Genomic DNA, 20,409 nt, shown 5'->3' on the forward strand with positions numbered 1-20,409 from the left:
AGAGTGCCTCCAGCTGTTGCAAAACTACAACTCCCAGCATGGCCGGACAGCCAACGGCTGTCCGGGCATGCTGGGAGTTGTAGTTTTGCAACAGCTGGAGGCACCCCTGGTTGGAAAACACTGACCTATACTATATACTGCTATATAGTCCAACATGCTGGGAGTTGTAGTTATCGTTTGGGGCAGCTGCTGAGCCACAGGCTGTATCGGGGCATGCTGGGAGTTGTAGTTAGTAACTAACTGCAACTCCAGAATTTAATAAAAAAAAAAAAAAAAGCAATCAAAATGTCACATCAAAACAAAACTAGTACTGTTAAAAACTGAAGATCAAGGCGCAACAACAAAAGGAGCCCTCATACAGGCCGTATAAGGAGAAATAAAAAAGTTATAGGCCTCAGAATAGGACAAAATCTCCCTCCGCATATATGTATCCTGTGATGTTACGTATATATAAATGATTATGCAAATTAGCATGGCCGGTATTTTTTTTCTTCAAGAAAGGTGGCAACCCTAGTGTCGTGGTTAGGAACAAAGATCAAAATCAAAGCTCAGAACTCAAAACTCACTGGCTGCTCAATTGGAATGCACAGGAACAAACAAAATCCAGGGAAATTCAGAACATACATTTACAAGGCAAATTCTAAACAAGCCACCAGGCCTGGAGTCATCTTTGGGTGCCAATTGCTATGGCATCCTTGCCCCACTTGTACCAGAGCAGGAAGCCACAGGCTATGACAGATCTGAAGTAGGGGAGAAAAGATATTCAGATACTAGGAGCCACTACTGAGACACTGTGCTGGAACTGGGTGTAATGAGTAAAAACTGGTTTCCTGCAGTGATTCCATAAGGATAAAAAGGTTTTTACATTTATAAAGTTACTATTATTAATACAAACATTGTTCCCCGCATGTAGGCATAAAGGGGTACTCCAGTGGAAAACTATTTTAAATCAACTGGTGCCAGAAAGTTAAACAGATTTTTAAATTACTTCTATTAAAAAATCTTAATCCTCCTTCCTGTACTTATCTGCTGCTGTATGCTCCAGAGGAAGTTTGAGTTTTTCTTTTTTGTCTGTCCACAGTGCTCTCTCTGCTGACACCTCTGTCCATGTCAGGAACTGTCCAGAGCAGAAGAGGTTTGCTATGGGGATTTTCTCCTGCTCTGGACAGTTCCTGACACAAACAGGAGGTGTTAGCAGAGAGCACTGTGGACAGACAGAAAATAAATTCAAAAAGAAAAGAACTTCCTCTGTAGTATACAGCAGCTGATAAGTACTGGAAGGGTTAAGATTTTTTAATAGAAGTTGATTTAAAAGAAATTGTTTTCCACTGGAGTACCCCTTTAATAATGGTTGTAATACTTGTGTGCTGTCCCCCTGCCCTCCTTGACCTTGGATCAGCTGGCCAGGTTGGATTCCCCTATATTCATGGAACAGTTTGAAGTAGCCCTCAAAGATGCTTGGAATGAAAGATGCCAGGGGTGAATGGCTTTCCTAGTGAAATGTATAAGCACTTTCAGGCAGAACAGTTACCATAACTCTAAAAGGTATTTCTCGCTGCATGTGAAGACGGTTCCCTTCCCTGATCTATGCTGGAAGCCATAGTAGTTCCATTTCTAAAACCTGGGAAGGATCCTCTTTATGCTAGTTCCTATCGTCCCATTTCTCTTCTTTGCTCTGAAATCCACAGTGAACAATATCCACAGTCTATTTCATAACCCACCTATTCATTACCCACCTATTTCATAACCCACCTATTTCCCAACCCACCTATTTCATAACCCACCTATTCATTACCCACCTATTTCATAACCCACCTATTTCATAACCCACCTATTCATAACCCATCTATTCATAACCCATCTATTCATAACCCACCTATTCATCACCCACCTATTTCATAACGCATCTATTCATAACCCACCTATTCATCACCCACCTATTTCATAACTCATCTATTCATAACCCACCTATTCATAACCCACCTATTCATAACCCGCCATTTCATAACCCACCTATTTCATAACCCACCTATTCATAACCCACCTATTCATAACCCACCTATTTCATAACCCATTTATTCATAACCCACCTACTCATCACCTACCTATTCATCACCCACCTATTCATCACCCACTTATTTCATAACCCACCTAATCATCACCCACCTACTTCATAACCCACCTATTTCATAGCCCAACTGTTCATAACCCACCTATTCCACAACCCACCAATTCATAACCCACCTATTCATCACCCACCTACTTCATAACCCACCTATTTCATAACCCAACTGTTCATAACCCACCTATTCCACAACCCACCAATTCATAACCCACCTATTCATCACCCACCTACTTCATAACCCACCTATTTCATAACCCAACTGTTCATAACCCACCTATTCCACAACCCACCTATTCATAACCCACCTATTCATCACCCACCTACTTCATAACACACCTATTTCATAACCCACCTATTCATCACCCACCTACTTCATTTCCGGTATGGTGGGCAAGGTGAGGGTATCGCTATATACAGACGACATGCTGTTGTTCCTTGGGGACACGGCCTGTTCACTCGGTCCTGTTATAAGCCTTATTTTTTACTTTGGCTCATACTCTGGTTTACTTATTAATTGGGACAAAATTTTTTGTCCCCTGGATCCTCTCCCTCAGATATTGGAGTCTCAGATACAGGTATCCTCTACTTTTAAGATTTTAGGTATACAGGTTACCCCAATTGTCCAAGATTTATGTAATCTCCTACCCTTATTGGGTAGAAGAGCACAGAAGATCTGCAGTAAACTGCCCGTATCAGTAGTGGTGGGGGCTAACTTGGCTGATATGGTGCTTAAGGGGGTACTCCGCCCCTAGACATCTTATCCCCCCCACCCCCGACGCTCTAAACGAACGTTGAGTGCAGCAAGAAGATCACGAGGGTCCCCAACTGCACAGAGCATTCACTAAGAGTGTTGGGTGCAGCGCTGGAGGCTCGTAACGTCACGACCACACCCGCTCATGACATCACGGCCATGTCCCCTCAATGCAAGTCTATGGGAGGGGGCATGCCCGCATCACGAGCGGGGCTTGACCGTGATGCCACGAGCCTCTGTCCAACATCACCAGTCATCCGGCAAGGAGCGAACTTCGCTCCGTGCACCGGATGTCTGGTGTGCCACAGCCGAGCCGCAGCCTATCCTTTGGATAGGGGACAAGATCTCTAGGGGCGGAGTACACCTTTAAGCCTCCGGTATGGTATGTTTTGCAGAACTCACCCATCCGAATTGTGACGTCTCACTATTTTCTTTTGTTTTTGTTAAAATTTTACAAAATGCCAATAAAAATGATCTGATTATTAAAAAATATATATATATATATATATATATATATATATATATATTGTAGTTGTGTAGTGCCCCAAATGTGATTGCTGATAAGAAAAGTACAGGTAAGCAGCAAAAGACACAACCTGTTATTGCTTTATAGTGGGAACCATATTCCCGACCAAGCATTTGTCATACAGGAAGATGTGACACAGGCTACAAACCATCATGCAATGATGTAACAGAGAATAACTACCCCCCCCCCCCCCCCCTCTTATGTATATCCATGTTTTTGGAAAATGGTCATTGATATAGTTATATGAGAGAAACTGTCCTTCAAGTTCTCCTCACCTTCAAGGTTTCTATGTCCGTCTTTGGTGAAAATAATGAACCTCCAATGGTGAATGGTGAAGATGGATACTATTGACTGTATCCCGTATTCTACATGCTCAACATTGCCAACTCTATAGTCTCCTCTTCTTTCTGTGCAAAAATAACCCCATCTTTCTGCAGAATGGGCTGAATGCTTTGCATCTATCCAGTAAAGAAGGACACCTCAAAATGGTCAGCGAGCTGCTACACAAAGAAATTGTCCTGGAGACCACCACCAAGGTGAGCGCTAACAATAATCTTCTTCCACGTCCTGCTCTGCTTAGTAGTTTTATGTAACTGTATATACAACTGTCTAAGATCTTTTCTTCCCCTATTGCCATTGGCGGCGTAGAAAGGTAACACGGCACTGCACATTGCTGCGTTGGCCGGGCAAGAAGACGTGGTGCGTGAGCTTGTGAACTATGGGGCCAACGTCAACAGCCAGTCACAGGTAACCTCTTCCAGTGCAGGATAAGCCTGAAATAATATACTTCCAGTAATGTAGAAGGAAAGTGACCATTGCTTCTGCTTCATGTGAAACACAGAAAGGCTTTACGCCCCTGTATATGGCAGCTCAGGAGAACCATCTTCCCGTGGTGAAGTTCCTTTTGGAGAATGGAGCCAACCAGAACCTTGCTACTGAGGTCAGTAATATGGTAACGTGTGAGATCGTTGTCTATGGTGCCCTACCATGCCATATGTGTCTTGAGAGTGCCGTATGTGCCCTACATCTTACGTCCGGCAGCCTATCATGTCTTAAGGATGGTTTATTAGGTATATTGTTTGTATGTTCTGCTGATAAGTCGTATGCTAGTATGCTTGAGGAAATGAAATGCGCAAAGAAGTAGGTTGCAAGGCTTTTCTAAGGGCTAGGCTTTGTCTTTTTTGTAAATCCCTCTGGAAAGCAGAATTAGACATTTTTGCATGGCATTTCATGCCCAATGTGCATTGGTTCCCACATGGTCCACCGGGCGAGTTCACAGTTAGGCTAGGTTCAGACTACGGAATTTCCGCCGGAATTTTCGCTTTGAAATTTCCGGCAGAAATTCCGCTTCCTATAATGCATAGTGTAGTGAATGGTTTTCCATGCACAAATTCACACTTCGGAATTAGTGAAGCGGAAAATCCGGATGAAAAATCCGCTAGAAAATTTACGCCTGAAGAAAGGGGTTGCTCTTTCTTCAGGCGGAAATCCTAGCGGAACACATAGCAGTCTATAGGAGACTGCAGTGTCCGCGCGGTCCTAGCGCCGACTTATTCAGTCGGCGCAGGCGGAACTCAGAATCACCGGGCGGAAATTTTCTGCCCGGAGATTCCGTAGTCTGAACCTAGCCTAACGGTCTATTCACACGACAGAATTTCCGCTTGTGGAATTCGGCCTTAAATTAAAGCCTATTGACTTCTATGGGATTCCGCACTCCCATTCACACTTCTGAATTTCCGCTAGCAGAAATTCAGAAGTGTGAATGGGAGTGCGGAATCCCATAGAAGTCTATGGCCTTTAATTTGAGCCAGAATTCCACAAGTGGAAATTCTGCTATATGAATAGACCCTTAGGCCCTATTCACACAGCAGGATTTCCGCCCCAATTCCGCTTTTGAGGATTTTGTGCAGAATTGGTGCAGAATCCAAGTGGAAATTGGGCTTTCATTTGAGGAGGAATTCCTCAAGTGGAATTCCGCTTGAGGAAATTCCGCCGTGTGAATAGACCCTTAGGCTGGGTTCACACTGCGGAATCTCTGGGCAGAATTTCTGCCGGAGATGGAGATGGTGGCACTAGGACCGCGTGGACTGCAGTGCTGTCCCCATAGTTTTCTGAGCAGATCTCCCAAAAGATCCACCCAGAAATGCATTGCCGTCTATGTGGGGGGGGGGGGGGGGGTGCAATGTAGTCCGCACGTTCCTAGTGCCGCCGGCTCGATCTCCGGCAGAAATTCTGCCTAGAGATTCTGCAGTGTGAACCCAACCTTAGGGTCCATTCACACGGGCGGAATTTTTGATTGTGGAATTTCGCCTCAAATGAAAGCCCAATAGACTTCTATGGGATTCCCCACTAATGTCCGCACCAATTCCGCACCAATTCCACTCAAAATCCACACAAGCCAGAAACCACCCTTAATCTTTATCCTACGATCACACAGAATGGAAATGTACAATATTTCTTCTAGTAAATGCACACGGGCAAAATCACACCAAAGTGTGTGGATTTTGGTGCAAGTTTGTTGCAGATTTGCTGCAGTGATTTTTTTGTGTGTGCAGAATATGAAATTAAAAAACAAAAAACACATTAGACTTCCCCAATGGCCCTAATAAAGCTTTGTAGATTTTGACTGACTTCCCCATTGAAGTCAATAAGCAAAATCTGCAGCAAATCCTCATAGTATTCCCAACAGAAATTGACATTCTACAGATTAAAAATGATTTCTACGAGGATTTTGTGCATTTTTTTCTGCAAGGTGTGGCTCAGATTTCTTATTCTCTTATCCAAATTTCTGGTACTGTGATACCATGCATATCAGCTGTGGAATATCCACCATGTATGTGCCAGGTGGGAACTTTCCGTATAATGAATCGGGTAAGAGTCTTCCTGTTTGCTTCTCCGCTATTTGTTTTGCATGGATTGCCGTGACTTTTTTGACTGCTTTTCTGCTTTGAGGGTGTTTTCTATATTATTGCAGTATGTGGTCTATTACATTTGATATGTATCAATATTACAAGTCATGGTTTTATTAATTGTGGCACAATCTTTGTGATTTACTGATAGAATTGTGGTGGTGTCTGTAGCTTTTCTATAAATTTCTTAAAATGCAACATGCCGCACTTTAAAAGAATCCAGAAAAAGATAGATTAAAGGGGCATTCCAGGAAAAAATGTTTTATATATCAACTGGCTCCAGAAAGATAAACAGATTTGTAAATGACTTCTATTTAAAAGACGTAATCCTTCCAATAATTATCAGCTGCTGAAGTTGACTTGTTCTTTTCTGTCTGGCCATAGTGCTCTCTGCTGACATCTCTGCTTGTCTCGGGAACTGTACAGAGTAGTAGAGGTTTGCTGTGGGGATTTGCTTCTACTTTGGACAGTTCCGAGACACGTGTCATCAGGATGCACTTAGACAGAAAAGAACAACTCAACTTCAGCAGCTCATAAGTACTGAAAGGATTAAGATTTTCTAATAGAAGTAATTTACAAATCTGTTTAACTTTCTGGAGCCAGTTGATATATATATTAAAAAAAAGTTTTTTTCCTGGATAACCCCTTTAAATGGAGAAATACAGTGAGGTTTATACAAAACAGACCATAAAAACCTGGAAAAACCTTATTCCGGTTGTGCCATTTGTCACATTACCGAAGGGTCTTGTTCCTTTAACATCTGCATATAATACCGTGTCATTTTAATATCACCATCAACATAAGAAAAGCAGAAGGTGCAATAGATGGCGGTTTTACTGCATATTATGGTTTTATCGCCTCTGGATATGATCCCATTTCTAACCAGTGACCTCTTTTGTTTGTTTTTTGTTAAAAAGGCAAAACTTCACCTCACGGCTGGCTTCTCTATAAAGGATTGCTGACCTATATTTGTAGGAGACAGTGCAGTATAATGCTAGGTTTCAGGCGGTCTCCGTAAAGACGGTTCCCCGACCTTTAAACAGCTCCCTAGTGTGAAGCCCTTTTGCTGAATGACTCGGTGATACTATAGCAGCTTGGGTCTTGTCGTCTTTGATACTTTCCTTGTCGTTTCCTTGTCTCTCATACTTCCATCTATCTTAGATCCTTACTATGTTGAGTCTTTTCTTCTCATGCACAGGATGGATTCACCCCCTTGGCCGTAGCCCTACAGCAGGGACACGAGAACGTTGTAGCTCACCTCATCAGCTATGGAATGAAAGGAAAAGTCAGACTCCCTGCCCTGCACATTGCCGCTCGAAATGATGACACCCGGACCGCCGCTGTTCTCCTACAGAATGACCCCAATGCAGATGTCTTATCCAAGGTCAGATTGTATGACACTGGGGCTGCCCTTTTTAGGATCTGTGCCCCATACATACAAATGGATAGAGCACCCTTGGGCTTCTATCCTTTGACTTGGGCCCTATTGTTGACTTTTTTGGCTTTTTCTGGCATGAAGATTTTCTTATCTCATGAATTGTTTGGGTCCATTCCCAATACTTGGTGGTTTCCTGTAGAAGCCTAACACAGACATGCTTAAAGGGGTACTACGCCCCTAGACATCTTATCCCCTATCCAAACGATAGGGGATAAGTTGTCTGATCGCGGGGTCCCGCCGCTGGGGACTCCCACGATCTTGGCTGTGGCACCCCAGACATCTAATGCACGGAGCGAACTTCGCTCTGCGCCGGATGACTGGCAAGGCAAGGTGGAGGCTCGTGACGTCACAGCAGCGCCCCTCTCATGACGTCATGGCCATGCCCCCTCAATGCAAGTCTATGGGAGGGGGCGTGACGGCCGTCATGCCCCCTCCCATAGACTTGAATTGAGGGTGTGTGGCTGTAATGTCACGAGCGGGGTGCTGCTGTGACGTCACAAGCCTCCAGCGCTGCACTAAATGAAAGCTGGGTGCAGCAGGGAGATCGCGGGGGTCCCCAGCGGTGGGACCCCTGCGATCAGACATCTTCCTGGTTGTGATTATGTTGGCAACTATGGTGCCAGCATAGCAGTACCATCTGTACCAAACCAATTTGGCCTCCTACCTAACAATCATTGGACAGTTTTTGTATGCAGTCTAAGGCTAGATTCACACCACATTTTTGCAATACAGTTCCCGTATCAGGTTTTTAATAAAAAAAACTGATTCCTCAAAACCTGACTAAACTGTATCAAAACGTGTGTACAAATTTTAATCCGTATACGGGTTGAAAAATGATGTCCACTTGCATCCGTTTTTTAAGAAGAAGTTTCAATTGTTAGATTGAAATTCCAAGAAAAAAACTGCAAAGTCAAAAACCATATGGTGAAAACCGGATGGAACCATACGCACTTACGGTTCTGTACGGTTCCCAAAAAACGTATACGTTTCAATACGGTTTTTCACCCGGACCAAAAACCGTGGTAGGCTACAGTTTTGGGTACGGGAAAAAAAACTGTAAAAACCGTACAGGATGCCAAACGGACACGACGGGATCGATCTTTTGCCATACGGTTTTCAATGGAGAGTCAATGCATACGGTTTTCAATTCGGTCCCATACGGTTTTAAAACTGAAAACGTATACGGGAACTGTATTGCAAAAACGTGGTGTGAACCCAGCCTAAGCCATTGACCTGTGGCAAGGTGGCTTCAAGGTTTTACGTGAGTTACTTCAAAATCTGGAACCACCATCTTCAGGGTGTAGTAAACATTTAGGTTTGTGAGACCAGGAGTGGTAATTGGGGAGGTTTTCTGAATCTGTCATCACTTTCATGCTCTCAACCAAGAGTCATCATGGTGGTCCCCAGTGGCTTCTCCCTGCCCCATCAGCATTGATTGCTAGACTTTTACTTACATGGGTATCGGGATAGATTTATCAATCCAGGCCTGTTGGGTAGGCAGAAGATGCTGGAGACCACCCCGATGACTCTTGGTTCAGGCAGCATGAATGTGATGGCAGGTTCCCATCCTCTACATGTGTGTTGTGCTGTCTCTCTCCTATCTATGTCTGAATTAGTTATGGATTTGCCTTACAGACAGGATTCACACCCCTGCACATAGCGGCTCACTATGAGAACCTTAATGTCGCTCAGCTCCTTCTGAACCGAGGTGCAAATGTTAATTTCACACCTCAGGTGAGGTCGCCTATCTATCTTGCTGTATTCTTCTTGACAATGGAGTCAGTCAGTGATCTTTATCTTACATAATCCCATGTGTGCTATTGATCATCCCTTCAGAATGGAATCAGCGCTCTGCACATCGCCTCTCGGCGTGGGAACGTGATCATGGTGCGGCTATTATTGGACAGAGGAGCCCAGATAGACGCAAGAACCAAGGTATAGGGGCCTAACAGTGGCATCTGGTGGGATTACACACAATATATTACACAACATATCAGAGTTAAAGGGGTATTCCGGCCTTATACATCTTATCCCCTTTCCAAAGGATAGATGTATGATCACAGGGGTCCCACCGCTGGGGACCCCCGCCATCTCTGTGCAGCCCCCGGCATTCTATGTCGGGCGCTGCCTCAGAGACTGCGACGTGACATCACTACCACGCACCCTAGTGACGTCACACCACGCCCCCTCCATTCATGTCTATGGAAGGGGGCGTGATGGCCGTCACGCCCCCTCCCATAGACATGAATGGAGGGGGCGTGGCGTGACATCACCCTTTGGATAGGGGATAAGATGTGTAAAGCTGAAATACCCCTTTAATTTCATGTGGAATTAACCCCTGAATTTCAAAGTCCTATTGACTAATGTTTTTTTCCCCTCAAGGATTCCGCGGTTAATTCCGAGCAGAATATTCATAGTGTGCATGGGCCCTAATGCTGTCTACGCTTCACCACATATCAGCCACATATATATATCAGATATTGCTAGGTATACGTTATGTTATGCACACCGGAGAAATTGCTGCTCCTCTGAACAAGGACCTGATCATTCCAGGATATCATGTATGGCAGCATCAATTATATTGCACAGTTTATAGAGATATTGCACATGTAGATAATTGCACTTATGATGTATAGTCCCTGTACGTCCTCAGGGCTCACCTGCAGTGTTCCCCCATAATGTAATTAGTTGTACATTGAATATAAAGGACCTTTGGTCACATGGTTATTGATCACATGATAATGGTTGTCACATGTTAAAGTCACATGTTACCCAGAGAGCACCAGGTGACCAGATGACCCACAGCTAGCCTATGGGCTCCTTGCTCAGCCCCCCTTTATAAGAGGGGGAGGTACTACAATCTCTCTCTTGTGATTCATTCTCTGCTGAGGTCAAGTCCAGTCCAGACGTCCCAGAGCCGGTGTCTGGCACATCTGGAGGCCTCAAGCCTAAATTACAGCCACAAGTCAGTAAGTCAAGTCATCTCTGTCTGCTGTCACTATCTTCAGTCAAGTCTATTATAGTCAGCGTGGCTGTGCTAAAGTCTGTCAAAGTCACTACAAGTCCCAGCAAGCTGCGAGGTCCCCTGTGTTACTGGTCACCCCTCTGGGATCCTGGCCTAGCTGTAAAGACTGTTACCATCTGTCTACCTCTGTAAAGCTACTGTTAACCCTAACCTGGCCTTGGACTCTTATTTGCCCGGCCTAACTAAGACTAGCGGTGCTACCGTTCAGGTGGTTATCGGTAAATCTACTCCCTGGCATCACCAACATTTAGAGGTTAACACCATCTGCTCCTGGGCTACAACATCTGCCCAATACACCTGACCACACCTTAATTTTGCATATGTTGTTCCTTGCTGTGTCTTGTATCCGACATGACACTGCTGACGCCATGTATCCCTGTGTTGTTTGAGCTAGTCTTATATATTGGCCATAGGCCCAACACAGCAAGGAACAACATATGCACAATCAAGGCTGTCAGAACTAAGATCCCTGATGAACCCAACAGCGGGAAACGTGTCGAATCTAAACTGAATCTGAACATAGCAGCTAAGAAGCAGCCACCTAATGTTAACCTGGACACATGAATGAAGCAAGTCTGGTACCAAAGGTTTATGTTTGATTATATAGAACCCACTATGCACATTGCAACACTGGAACAGGACTTTTTGTAAATGGCGCATTAGGGATATAGTGCAATATACATTATAAGTGCAATTATCTACATGTGCAATATCTCTATGAACTGTGCAATATAATTGATGCTATGTGGATATATGTGCAATAATACAAGTGCAATCTGGATGTGCTATAATAAGAGGCCTATGGACATAACTATATACTGTCTACAGGAGATTATCAATAGACAATAGAGGCCTCTGGGATATATATGAACATTGATTATAACCTTCTCTCTTTATACATCCAGCAGCAATAATAGAAAAGTATAATCCTGAGCTAAGTGAGTCCTGGAGTATATACCATTCTCATACTTTATATCAGTGGTCTCCAACCTGCGGACCTCCAGATGTTGCAAAACTACAATTCCCAGCATGCCCGGACAGCCAACGGCTGTCCGGCATGCTGGGAGTTGTAGTTTTGCAACATCTGGAGGTCCACAGGTTGAAGACCACTGCTTTATATGATAGCGTGGACAATAAGATGGCGGCCACTATGTATGTGTATTGAATATATACTCCCGTTTTTCTTTTGTTTCTTTAGTTTTTTGGAGCTTTTTATTACCCATCATAATTAAAAGCTAAGTTTTATATCTCATTGTGCCATCAGTGCTGCATATATATGCATGAGATAAATCTGTCGGATGTGTCAAAACACATATCAGTGCCTGATGGGACATTTTTGTGGTCAGTTCATCTCAGTTTGCTTCTGTTCTGTTGGCAGTCAGTTTTTTTTTTTCCTGATTAAAAACCATGGTATGTACAAATAAAATTTGTCCAGCCAAAGAACTAGAATACTAATGGTACAGTAAAAAAAAAATAAAAGCAAAAAAAACAAAAAACATTACAGTCTGTACTGGAAGGGGTTCCGTTTGAGTCCCATTTCTGACCTACTGGTATGTCTGATTTTAAAGCTGAGCAGACATTAAAAAAAACAGACAAAGACTGGTGTAAACTGATTAAAAAAAACTGATGCAAACTGATACAAACAGATCCTTAAAGGGTATCTTTCATGAAAAAACTTTTGAAATATTATAGATTGATGTATGCAGAATAACTTTCCAATAGCATGTTATTAAAAAATATGCTTCTTTCTATTTAATTTTCCACTTTGAAAAAATGACCACTAGGGGTCTCCCTACCAGTCCTTTTTAATAGATTTCAGACTCATGCTGGAGTCCTAAATCTCAGACTGCAGCCAGGACACAGACAAACTCAGCACTGCTCCCTGCCAGGGAGTTTGTCTGTGTCCCGGCTGCAGTCTGAGATTTAGGACTCCAGCATGAGTCTGAAATCTATAAAAAAGGACTGGTAGGGAGACCCCTAGTGGTCATTTTTTAAACGTGGAAAATTAAATAGAAAGATGCATAATTTTTAATAACATGCTATTGGAAAGTTATTCTGCATACATTAATCTATAATATATCAAAAGTTTTTTTGATGAAAGGTACCCTTTAAAAAAACAAAACCAAAAAAAACCTAAAAGTTTGCATCAGTTTTTCATACGTTAAAAATATGATCCTTTTTACATCAAAAGGCTAGAAATATATTATATTGCTTATACCTATGTTAGCATGTCACAATTGTGATAGTTGTGGATATGCTGACATACATGTGTTTGCCTGCTATAGATATAAGCAATATAATATACAGCATTTTTATTTACTATATATAACAGCGTTAGGCTACGCCTTTTCTCATACTTATCAGCTACATGCACTTCATGCTATATAACCTGTGATAACTTCTCTTATGTTATTAAGTATTGTATTTATGATGAGTACTCTCTACAGGTGAGTGATGTAATATATATATATATATATATATATATATATATATTATAATATGTACTGCAATTGATATTTGAGTAGCACTGTAGCGGTTTATGTGCGGTTTCTGTAAAAAGATGAATATGACATCAGTCATGTGACGAAAACAATAGTTTTTGAGTCCGTTGGCCACATACAGAAACTAGGTCTATGACTAAGGTCCACATGACCGAAATGTGTCAGTCCTAGCTATGTGGATCCTGTTTTAAAATTAAAAAAAAAAAAGATTTTAATTTTTTTTTTTAAATCAACTGGTGCTAGAAAGTTAACCAGATTTGTAAATTACTTCTTTAAAAAAAATCTTAATCCTTCCAGTACTTTTTAGGGCCTATATACTATAGAGGAAATGTTTATCTTTTTGTATTTCTCTGATGTCATGACCACAGTGCTCTCTGCTGACCTCTGCTGTCCATTTTAGGAACTGTCCAGAGCAGCATATGTTTGCTATGAGGATTTTCTCCTGCTCTGGACAGTTCCTAAGAGCACTGTGGTCGTGACATCAGAGAAATCTAAAAAGATAAGCATTTCCTCTGTAGTATACAGCCCCTAAAAAGTGCTGGAAGGATGACGATTTTTTAATAGAAGTAATTTACATATCTGTTTAACTTTCTGGCACCAGTTGATTTAAAAAAAAAAAAAATTTCCACGGGAGTACCCCTTTAATATTCAAATAAAGGATTAAGGATTATGAGACGTGTCTAACTGGAAACTTTCTTCATCTAGCTGTTTACCAATGAAAAAGTGGTTTATTGAAGGCACTATGCAATGTATACCATGTTTTTCCGTGCAGGATGAATTGACCCCTCTACACTGTGCTGTGAGAAATGGCCATGTCCGAATCTCAGAGATTCTTCTGGATCACGGAGCCCCAATACAAGCCAAGACAAAGGTACTGCTAATGCTATACTGCTGTGATAGTAACTCAAGGGTTTATGTTCAACTTTTTTTTTTTTTTAAAGAATCCTGCCAAGGCTGCCAGCCTTAAAATAGAAAACAAACCTTAAAAGGGGTACTCCACTGCCCCAGTGTTTGGAACATTTTGTTTAGAGCGCTGTATGAGGGGGTCATGACGTCACTACCACACCCCTTGTAACGTCACATCACGCCCCCTTAACTGGCATTGAGGGGCATAGTCTGATGTCACGAGGGGAGTGGCCGTGACTTCATAACCCCGCAGCCCGCACCCAGCGTTTGGAACAAAATGTCCCAAACGCTGGGGCAATGGAGTACCCCTTTAACTTACCTCCTGCCTCTTCTCTGATTCCCCAGGATTGCTTCCCCTGGCCTCTGCTCTGATCCTATTCCTAGTGCCAGGGGTCGACTTGTCAAAGTGCAGCGATTAGCTGAGCTGCAGTCTGACACGTCAACCCATGGCACCAGGAAGAAGAGTGCAGCAGAGGCCGGGGCAGCAATACCAAAGGCACCGGGAACGGTGGGAGGTAAGTCAAAGTTTTAAAGAATACCTGTGGCCAACCAAAAAATTTGATTTGGGGCCCCTCATCACACACCTTTTTACAGTTTTTTGATACGCCCTCCTGTTCCTGAGATATGAGAGTTTATAATTTGTCTGACATTTCAGGGAATCAGTCAGATGGGCGGAGACTTCAGGTGATGGGCGGGGTTATACCATCAGGGGGTGTATATTAGACATACACATGCCTCAATGTACAACATACACCCCTGCTGACTGTATAATCCCACCCAAACACCCCCTGACTGTATAATCCCGACCACAATCATAGTCACTCCCATTATTAAAATTAAGTCCCACCCATCTGACTGATTCTCTGAATTGTCAGACAAATTATAAACTGTCATATCTCCGAAATGGAAGGGCGTATCAAGAAACTGTAAAAAGGTGTGTGATCTGGGCATCCTAAGCTATTTAATGATCATGCAATCTATTTTTTGTTGGGTATAAACTGCATATAGGTAAGGTACAGTACAGACCAAAAGTTTGGACACACCTTCTCATTCAGAGTTTTCTTTATTTTCATGACTATGAAAATTGTAGATTCACACTGAAGGCATCAAAACTATGAATTAACACATGTGGAATTATATACATAACAAAAAAGTGTGAAATAACTGAAAATATGTCATATTCTAGGTGGAAAGTGTCCCCAAGTGCAGTCACAAAAACCATCAAGAGCTACAAAGAAATTGGCTCACATGTGGACCGCCCCAGGAAAGGAAGACCAAGAGTCACCTCTGCTGCGGAGGATAAGTTCATCCGAGTCACCAGCCTCAGAAATGGCAGGTTAAAGGAGTACTCCGGCACGCACTTTTTTCCTTTTATCCTGTCCCGACTGCAAAATAAAAGAAAACACACTTTTTCTTACCTGCCAACGAGCCCCCGGAGCTCCGGTACACTCCGGTACAGGTGTTTGGTCCCCGGGCTGTATTCTTCTTACTTCCTGTTAGCCCGGCACGTCACACGGAGCTTCAACCTATCACCGGCCGCAGCGATGTCCCGCCTTGGCCGGTGATAGGCTGAAGCTCCGTGTGACGTGCCGGGCTAACAGGAAGTAAGAAGAATACAGCCCGGGGACCGAACACCTGTACTGGAGCTCCGGGGGCTCGTTGGCAGGTAAGAGAAAGTGTGTTTTCTTATATTTTGCAGCCCGGGCTGGATAAAAGGAAAAAAGTGCGCGCCGGAGTGCTCCTTTAACAGCAGCTCAGATTAGAGACCAGGTCAATGCCACACAGAGTTCTAGCAGCAGACACATCTAGAACAACTGTTAAGAGGAGACTGTTTGAATCAGGCCTTCATGGTAGAAAATCTGCTAGGAAACCACTGCTAAGGACAGGCAACAAGCAGAAGAGACTTAGCAGTGGTTTCCTAGCAGATCTCCTACCACGAAGGTCTGATTCACACAGTCTCCTCTTAAAGGGGTACTCCGCCCCTAGACATCTTATCCCCTATCCAAAGGATAGGGGATAAGATGTCAGATCGCCGGGGTCCCGCTGCTGGGGACCCCGGGGATCGCCGCTGCAGCACCCCGCCATCATTACTGCGCAGAGCGAGATCGCTCTGCACGTAATGACTGGCAATAAAGGAGCCGGAGCAATAAAGGGGCGGAGCCATGACGTCACGCTGCTCCGGCCCCTGTATTGCCCATCATTACGCACAGAGCGAACTCGCTCTGTGCAGTAATGATGGCGGGGTGCCGCAGCAGCGATCCCCGGGCTCCCCAGCAGCGGGACCGCGGCGATCTAACATCTTATCCCCTATCCTTTGGATAGGGGGATAAGATGTCTAGGGGCCGAGTACCCCTTTAACAGTTGTTCTAGAGATGTATGCTGGCAGAACTCTGTGTGGCATTGACCTGGTCTCTAATCTGAGCTGCTGATAACCTGCGATTTCTGAGGCTGGTGACTCGGATGAACTTATCCTCTGCAGCAGAGGTGACTCTTGGTCTTCCTTTCCTGGGGCGGTCCGCATGTGAGCCAATTTCTTTGTAGCTCTTGATGGTTTTTGTGACTGCACTTGGGGACACTTTCCACCTAGAATATGACATATTTTCAGTTTTCATACTTTTTTGTTATGTCTATAATTCCACATGTGTTAATTCATAGTTTTGATGCCTTCAGTGTGAATCTACAATATTCATAGTCATGAAAATAAAGAAAACTCTGAATGAGAAGGTGTGTCCAAACTTTTGGTCTGTACTGTATATTTAGCTATATATATACAGTGGTAAATAGGGGTGTGAATCGCCAAGAATTTGGCGATTCGATTCGAATCGCGATACCAGTGTGGCGATTCGATATATCGCGATATATCGCGATACCGTCTAGGTGACGATACATCGCGATATATCGCCCACCTGGGAGCATTCATAGATCCCAATAGACGCCGCTGTCAGCTTTGACAGCGGCGATCTAGTACTCCGGTGCGCACTTTTCTCATGTTATCCCGTGCGGGCTGCAAAATAAAATAAAACGCACTTTCTCTTACCTGCCAACGAGCCCGCGGAGCTCCGGTACACTCCGGTACAGGTGTTCGGTCCCCGGGCTGTATTCTTCTTACTTCCTGTTAGTCCGGCACGTCACATGGAGCTTCAGCCTATCACCAGCGGAGGCGGGACATCGCTGCGGCTGGTGATAGGCTGAAGCTCCATGTGACGTGCCGGACTAACAGGAAGTAAGAAGAATACAGCCCGGGGACCGAACACCTGTACCGGAGCTCCGCGGGCTCGTTGGCAGGTAAGATAAAGTGCGTTTTATTAAAAATTCCACATCCCTAAAAGAATCGATTCAAAAATATTTTGAATCGATTCTGTATCGGCAAATGAAAAATCGCGATTATCGCGAGAATCGATTTTTTCTTACATCCCTAGTGGTAAAGTTATATTCATATATACTGTGTGTGTGTGTGTGTGTATATATATATATATATATATATATATATATATATACATATATATGTATATAAACTTTATATAGATAAGGTACATACAGCTATATAAACTCCACATAGATAACGTATAAAGCTATATAAACTGTATATAGATGAGGTATATACAGCTAGTATATAAACTGTATATAGATAAGATACATATAGCTATATAAACTGTGTATAGACTTTAAGCCAAAAAATTGCATGAATATATTTTCCTACCTCCAGAACGGGCTGTCTCCCATTCACATGGCCTCCCAAGGAGATCATCTGGACTGTGTACGGCTTCTGCTCCAGTATCAGGCTCAGATCGATGACATCACGTTGGACCACCTCACTCCTCTGCACGTGGCAGCCCATTGTGGTCACCATCGTGTGGCAAAACTTCTCCTAGAAAAAGGAGCAAAGCCAAATGCCCGGGCCTTGGTAAATTCTGTTCAAAAAGAACCAGATTTGGGTGCACAGATAGTTTTATGGCAGTGTTTCCCAACCAGGTGCCTCCAGCTGTTGCAAAACTACAACTCCCAGCATGCCCGGACAGCCGAAGGCTGTCCGGGCATGCTGGGAGTTGTAGGTTTGCCAAAACTAGAGGTAAGCTGTGTATGGCCAAATATTGGCACGATATGGCAGTTTTATCTGAGCTCTTTAAGGAAGTATTGTTTGCATTTTATTCAGTCACTATATGGCGGTATTATGTTTGCTGTATATGGCAGGATATTGGCCCTATATGGTGGTATTCTGTAAGGAAGTATTGTTTGGTAACTTAAGGTTATGTGGGCCTTATATGGCAGTATATTGGCATGATATGGCTGTATTATGTGAGCTTCTTGAGGAAGTATTGTTTAGATAGGGAATATTGTTCAGACACTATATGGTAGTATTAGGTGGGCGGTATATGGCAGTGTATTAGCAATATAGGGAGATAATATTTTGTGAGCTCTTTAAGGAAGTATTGATTATATACTGCACATAATTCAGTTACCATCTTGTGATAATAAGTTTACTGTATATTGTAGTATATTAGCACTATATAGCGGTGTAATGTGAGTTCTTTCTGAAAGTATTGTTTGGATGCTGCATATTATTTCAGGCACTATATGGTTGTATCACGTGGGTTGTAAATGGTATATAGGCACTTTATGGCAGTATTATGTAAGCTCTTTAAGAAAGTATTATTTAGATATTATCTAGACTATATATGGCAGTATATTGGCACTTTATGGCAGTATTAGGTGAGCCCTTTGGGAAATAATGTTTGGATAGTGCATAGTATTCTGCACTTTATGGAGGTATTGTATGGGCTGTATATGTCAGTATATTGGTACTATATGGGCTCTCTAAGGAAACATTGTTTGGATAGTGCATTTTATTCTGCACTATATGGAGGTATTATGTGGGCTGTATATGTCAGTATATTGGTACTATATGGGCTATCTAAGGAAACATTGTTTGGATAGTGCATTTTATTCTGCACTATATGGAGGTATTATGTGGGCAGTATATGTCAGTATATTGGTACTATATGGGCTCTCTAAGGAAACATTGTTTGGATAGTGCATTTTATTCATTTACTATATGGTGGTATTATGTTGTTTTTTTTGTGGCAGGATATTGGCACTTTATGAAACTATTACGTGAGCGTTTTAAGAAAGTATTGTTAGTATAATATTGTGTATTATAGGCTGTATATGTCAGTATGTTTGCACTTTATGGCAGTATTTTGTGAGACTTTTACTGAAGTAATGTTTAGATAGTGTACAGTATTCTGGTGCTATATGGCGGTATTATGTGGTCGGTATCAACCTGTCTCTTCAAACTGTCCATTCTCTTTTTTTCTCTTGCCCTATGCAGAATGGGTTCACCCCTCTTCACATTGCCTGCAAGAAAAGTCATAATAGAGTCATGGAGCTTTTGTTGAAGTCTGGAGCCTCCATTGATGCCGTCACTGAGGTGAGAAAAACCAACCATTATGCTCATGGTACTCATTTTAAAATTGGGAGCTTATTTCTTCCCAAAACAGCACCACACTTGTCCTCAGGTTGTGCGTGGTATTGCAGCTCCGTTCCATTTAAGTGGATGGAGCCAAGTTGTAATACTTTACACAACCTGAGGACAGGGGTGGTGCTGTTTTTGGAAGGAATTTGTTTTTATTTTACTGGATAACCCTTTTAATATTTTATTATTGTTTGTAATGAGGTGATTTTTAGATGGAGACTGTCATCATGGTACTATATTTCTAGGGACATGTTGGTCCAGAAATCAGAAATACATTTTTTCTCTGTTATGGGGCAGTTGGCATCTGCCTCATAAGTACTTTTTTTGTGGAATGTCCGCCAGGAAAATTTCCGTCAAACACTATGCAGACAGCGTGCCCCAGCAGAGCATGCCTGTATCCATAGCCGGCAATGCAATTCCATATGGATTCCGCTGAAAGAATTGCCTTTGAATTGAGGCCTGAATCAAAATTTCTGGCCATGTGCCCGGTGCAGCGGAATCCTATTGAAAACGAAAGGACTCTGCTGCAACAAAATTTCCAGGTGCAATTTTCCCGCCGGATTCCGCCTGGAACTTCTTCCGTGTGAACGAGAACCAATCAGAAAGAAGCGACCGGATTGGTTGCTGTGGGCAACTACACCATTCTTCCTCTTGATAAGTCTCCCCCTGTGTAACTATTACAAGTTTCTCTTTTCTATTAGAGAATCTATATAATGGCCTATTAAAAGCGAGGATTGAGGTAAATCGTCTCTTCC

General features: G+C 42.9%; 1 protein-coding gene across 7 annotated transcripts in view; it reads left to right on the plus strand.

Annotated features, from left to right (window-relative positions):
- Positions 1–20,409, plus strand: part of ANK1 (ankyrin 1) — a 353,544-nt gene that overhangs the window by 196,609 nt on the left and 136,526 nt on the right. For all 7 annotated transcript variants that reach the window (XM_056570987.1, XM_056570992.1, XM_056570991.1 and 4 more), the window contains 9 exons: positions 3,840–3,938; positions 4,051–4,149; positions 4,244–4,342; positions 7,510–7,695; positions 9,385–9,483; positions 9,586–9,684; positions 14,048–14,146; positions 17,888–18,085; positions 19,511–19,609. In XM_056570987.1, the coding sequence (XP_056426962.1) occupies positions 3,840–3,938; positions 4,051–4,149; positions 4,244–4,342; positions 7,510–7,695; positions 9,385–9,483; positions 9,586–9,684; positions 14,048–14,146; positions 17,888–18,085; positions 19,511–19,609 (1,077 nt within the window). The remainder of the gene's footprint in view (positions 1–3,839; positions 3,939–4,050; positions 4,150–4,243; positions 4,343–7,509; positions 7,696–9,384; positions 9,484–9,585; positions 9,685–14,047; positions 14,147–17,887; positions 18,086–19,510; positions 19,610–20,409) is intronic.

Source organism: Hyla sarda, chromosome 4 (assembly GCF_029499605.1).
Source record: "Hyla sarda isolate aHylSar1 chromosome 4, aHylSar1.hap1, whole genome shotgun sequence".
NCBI lineage: Eukaryota > Metazoa > Chordata > Amphibia > Anura > Hylidae > Hyla > Hyla sarda.